The sequence below is a fragment of the Dipodomys ordii genome, unplaced genomic scaffold, assembly GCF_000151885.1.
Source record: "Dipodomys ordii isolate 6190 unplaced genomic scaffold, Dord_2.0 Scaffold205, whole genome shotgun sequence".
Classification (NCBI taxonomy): domain Eukaryota; kingdom Metazoa; phylum Chordata; class Mammalia; order Rodentia; family Heteromyidae; genus Dipodomys; species Dipodomys ordii.
Window position 1 is genome coordinate 464,233 of NW_012267421.1, and position 5,206 is coordinate 469,438.

At 51.7% G+C, this 5,206-nt stretch overlaps 1 protein-coding gene across 1 annotated transcript in view; it reads right to left on the minus strand.

Annotated features, from left to right (window-relative positions):
• Window positions 1–1,645: 1,645 nt before the first annotated feature.
• Window positions 1,646–5,206, minus strand: part of Crhr2 (corticotropin releasing hormone receptor 2) — a 24,801-nt gene continuing 21,240 nt past the window's right edge. The window contains exons 9-12 of the mRNA XM_013035137.1: window positions 3,691–3,776; window positions 3,402–3,537; window positions 3,010–3,051; window positions 1,646–1,792 (exon numbers count right to left, since the gene is read on the minus strand). Of these exons, the coding sequence (XP_012890591.1) occupies window positions 1,652–1,792; window positions 3,010–3,051; window positions 3,402–3,537; window positions 3,691–3,776 (405 nt within the window). The 3' untranslated portion in view covers window positions 1,646–1,651. The remainder of the gene's footprint in view (window positions 1,793–3,009; window positions 3,052–3,401; window positions 3,538–3,690; window positions 3,777–5,206) is intronic.

Here is a 5,206-nt window from a genome sequence, read left to right on the forward strand (position 1 = left end):
TGGGCAAAAAAAAAAAAAAAGAAAAGAAAAGGAAAAAAAAAGAAAAAAGAAAAATAGGAGCTAGGTGCTACTCAAGAGGCTGAGATCTGAGTATGTAAGTTCAACACCATCTTGGGCAGAAAAGCCTGTAAGATTCTTATCCCCAACTAACTAGAAAATACCAGACTGGAGATATGACTCAAACTGTAGAACATAATCTTATGAGTGAAAAAGCCAAGTAAAAGCACAAGGCCCTGAGTTCAACCCCTGGTACCAGTACATGCATGCATGTGTAGATTACATCTGATGTACTTTAGACTGTAGTAGTTTCATTTTAAAATGTAAATATTTACCAAATCCCAAAAATCACACTTTGCATATTTTAAAACTTACTAAATACCAAATTAAAACAGTACAAGGAATGGGCACAGTAGCTCATGCCTGTAATCCTAGCTACGCAGGAAGCTGAAATCTGAGGATCATGGTTCAAAGCCAGCCTGGGCAGGAAAGTCTGTGAGACTCTCATCTCCAATAAACAACCAGAAAACCAGAAGTGGCGCTGTGGCTCAAGTGGTAGAGTGCTAGCTTTGAGCTAAGGGACAGTGCCCAGAGTTCAAGCCCCATGGCTGAAAACAAACAAAAAACAAAACAAAACAAAAAACAGTACAAGGTGGGTGATGTGGTTTTCTAAGTTTTATTTTTGTGGGAGGACTTCCAGCAAAATCCCTGTTCAAGGCTTGTGGCCTTGCCCACTAACTCCTGCAAGTGGTTCTACTGTAGGTTGTTCTTATGGAGTCTCGGGACCCTGACTGTCTTGCCCTTCCCTCCACATGCCTGTCCTCCTTTTGGACACAGCTTGGGCTGCAGCTGGTGGCAGACATCAGCCTGAGGAAGGAGGGATGGCCCTGCAGGTGCTCTGCCCATGAAGACTCCAGACCTCCCACTGGTGAGAGAAGAAGGTCCTTCATGGCCGGAACCAATATCTCCACTAATGACATGGACAGGGCTGTGCCCTGCAGTCCTAGCCCCCAACTTTAGCCTCCCCTCCCCCGCTGCCTGCCTGGCCACTTGACCTGAGTGGAGTAGGGGATCTCCAAAGAGGCTTGGTGTATTTCCGGAGGCAGAAACTATAGCCGAAGAGGAGGCGGAGGCCAGTCAGAGGAAGGACTGGGGAATTCATGCCAATCACCAGAAACAACCCATTCATTCCTCCTATTCCATGCTCCCACTCCATTTTGTCCCGCACTTCCTCTCCAGTTGCACTGCAAGTATCTATGCTGTCCCCTCCTGACCCACCACACTAAAGTCCCCAGTCAGCACCTGGGAAAGAGGCTAGAAACCAGTGTCCTCCAAGAGCCCCAGGAGTGGGAAGGCAGCTAGAGGGGATAAGGGACAGCTTTTCAGGGGCAGGGGACAAAGGAAAGGCTTCTCTGATGTCCCTTGGGATGAGGCCCCTTTTGTGTGGAATCTTGAGGCTGCAGCAGACTCTGGTCCCCTGAAGCCCTTTCTGTAGTTGTACCCCCTTTCTTGCCAGACTGGAGGGCTGACTTCTTCTCTCCCTTCCTGCATCCCCTGGGCCTGTGCAGCTAGGAGGACATAGGGGAGAGGACGGAGAAGGATAGGAAAGCTCCTGGGTAGTAGAAGGGGTAGGGGACAAGTGGATGATGAATGGTCATACAGCGGCTGTCTGCTTAATGCTGTGGAAGCTGAGCCTAGTGGGTGATGTGGGGATGGACATGGCCCGGGCCACAGGTGCTCGGAGGGAGTGATGGTCTTGCCAGCGGTACCACCTCTTCTTCGCAGCTGAGCGCACCTGAAGGAGGAAGATTTGGTCAGCAGCTGGCCAGGCCTCTCCCTGCTCCCCACTCTTCTCAGGACCGTTAGAGAGGAGGGCTGGGGTGACCCTGGCACTGCACAAACACATCTAAGGACTGACTAGTCATTCCCTATGGGGAGGCTTTCCCCAGGGACCCAATGCTTCCCCTGAAGGGGTGTGTGTGGGGGGGAGCAGGGACCCTTTCTGCCCCTTCTCTGAAGAGGTTGGCTCTGACTTCCTGTGCTGAATAGTCTGACTTTCCCAGCTTCCAGTGGGCACTGCCATCTCAAGGGCTTTATAAGTTAGGCCTTTGGCTCTCAGCACTTTGCTGCCAGTGTTGGAGGTGTGGCTCCCCTTCCTCCAGAAGGCCTTGTCCTAGCCAGCTCTGCCATGACCACCGCCCTGCCACCCAGCTCCGTTCTGCCATTCCCATACCCAGTCGGATCTTTTCTCTGTGTTTTAATGGAAGAATTCTGTAAAATGTATTATTTCCACTGTTCTTGCCTAGCACATGGTTTGAACAGAGAGAACTCTCCAAAACACTGGCTTCAGCAGCTCCATCTACCCTGCGGCCCGTAGAGAAGTCTCCAGTCTGTACCCAGTCTGTACCCAGGCCCAGTCTCAGTTGCCAGAGACCTTGTCTGCACAGGTATACACTCTGGTAATGAGCTATCACAGGCTAAGGGGCCTGAGGAGGGCATCTGGATTCCTCCAGAACAGATGGCCCGTGCTCTTTGCTTCCCCACCCATGTATTCTTCACCATTGGGCTGCATCTACCTTGGGGTGCTGGGCCTCCTTAATGGACCAGACCTTACCCTAAAGCCCACCCAGGGCATGTAGGCTTTTCTGTGGGGGTGAGAACATGCTGGCCTCTCCTCTGCATCCATAAAGAACTGCTGTCAGGTTCAGGCCTCACTTCCTTCTACTACAAGTTTCCTCTTGTTAACCAGCTCTGCTATGGAGTTCCTACAGCCTGGACTCCTTGCCTGCCTGTCCAGCATGAGGGGCTGGCCTGGGTGGCTGACCTATACTGTTACCAGATCTTACAGGAGGCGTTCTGCTCCCCTAAGGCTGGTAGCTTCTCAGTCACCTCCTGCTTCAGGCAGAGCTGAGCAGAGCCGGGGACCAAGTTCCCCTCAAAGGTGGGAAAGCTCAACTGGAATGGGCCTGAGGACCCCAAGAGCCCAGGTCCCCCGAGGGCCCTGACTCATACCTCTCCATTGAAGAAGCAATAGAAGACAGATACAAAGAAACCCTAGAAAGCAAGAAGGGAGTGGTCAGGGATCTGGGAGGAGCCACCAGGCCACAGGGTGGGGCAGCAGCTGAATGACTGGGGACCCAGTAGCCAGGACCCCAGGGATCAGAGCTGGGTGGCTCAGAAGTCAGGGCCCTAGCTCTGGAGTGCAGATATACCAGGGGCCGCTCTGGTCGAGGAATGATTTCAGCCTGGAGCTGGCATCCATAAGGAACAGATTCTAAGGCCTCAGGTGGTGGCCTTCCCAAATCTTGGAAGTAAGCCTCAGATGGGAGTGGCCAGAGCTTGGCCCAGGGCAGCCTGGGTAGTTTGGGTTCTGTGTGTGTATGTGTGTGTGTGTGGGGTCCCACCTGGAAGGACTGCAGGAAGGAATTGAAATAGATGAACACAATCTGTGACAGGTCGTCTTCTCCGGGGTTAATGAAGAACAGCATGTAGGTGATACCCAGCAGGGGCAGGAGCACCAGCGTGGCCTTCACTGCTTTCCTGGGGGTAAGAAGAGTGACAAAGCTAAGCTCACACTCCATGGCATCTGGAGCCTGTGTCATTCCCTGGGTGAGGACTCAGGAGTCTCTGCCCAGAGGTCAGGGGACCACTCAGATGACCACCTTGTTTCCTTGTACCCAGGTGACCATGTACCTGTACTGGATTGTCTCCGATGTGGTAGATGCTCGCAGTTTTGTCATTAGTATCCTGACAATGTTGAACAGGAATACAAAATTGATCTGGAGGAAGGCAAAGAGGGGAAAAGGAAGGACCATAAGTGTGTGGGAGGGGGCCAAGAGGAAGCCATCTCCCCCTGAGAACCACCTCCTAGCAGACACCCAGTACTGAGCACCTCCTAACTACCCCAATCTGCTTCTCCCTAGTCAGCATAGATGGGTGGACACCCCATTAGCTCCAAGACCTGCTGTCTCCATCCCACGGGGCAAACGTCACCCTAAAGGCCATGAGCCAGAGCTGAGGCCACTCTTGAGGACATTTCAGGAACTCCAAACTTGTCCTACTCAGAAGCTCCATAGAGCTTTGAATCCCTCAGCTCAGTCACAGGCTCCCACATACCAGAGCTGCACACTATCACTGCTCCAGGTCAGCCCAAGGATATGGAAAAAGTGAACAGCTCCCTTGCTGGCCTGCAGGAGATGACGAGCCTCTCACCACTTCCCTGCACCCAGGAGCTCCAGAGTGGAGGGAAATGAATGCAGGTAGCTCCCCAGGCTCCTGCAAGTGCTCATTTATCCTCATTCTGAGTCTTCTTTGTATATCAGAGCCATAGGCCTGTGGGTCTACTCCTGTGCATGTGTACATGAGCCTGTGTGTGTGTACTGGACCATATGTGTGTGCGGGTGAGTGTGTGTGTTTGGGGCATGAATGTGCCTGTTTGACTCCAAGCCAAAGAAGGCAGGAATGGGAGTGTGGCAGGCTTGACATGTGGATGCATATGTACCTAGAGATATGGCTGGCTCATGTGCAAATGGGCACACACACACACACACACACACACACACACACACACACACACACACACACACAGAGAGTCATAAATCCACTGCTCTGCAGTTTAGACCAGGCCCTTCCAACCATGCTAAATTCCAGGTCCCAGGCTGGATATAGGGGAACAAGCACACATGGGACTGTCCATCCTGCAACTTCTGAGAGCCCCCATTGGAGAGGTGCTCAGGAAAGGAAGCTGAGATTCCTCCACATTCTGCATGTCATATGGCCCTGTGAGCCAAGGGAAGGAGTGGAACCAGAGGCTGCCATGACTGCCACTAGCCTTCTTTTAAGGGTTGCTTCACATCCGGCTCTTGAGTTCAGATATATAAGCCATGCCTGTGTAAATACAAAATACATGACCTTTTCTTTTTTACTCTGCCTGACTTCTATGAGAGTAAAGACTTTTGGAATAAAAATATATCCTAGCTGGGCATTGGTGGCTCACACCTGTAATCCTAGCTACTCAGGAGGCTGAGATCTGACAATTGCAGTTTGAAGCCAGCCTGGTCAGGAAAGTCTGTGAAACTCTTATCTCCAATATACTACTAAAACTGGAAGTGGAGCTGTGGCTCAAGTGTAGCCTTGAGCAAAAGAGGTTCAGGGACAGTGCCCAGGCAGAGTTCAAGTTCCAGGACACACACACACACACACACACACA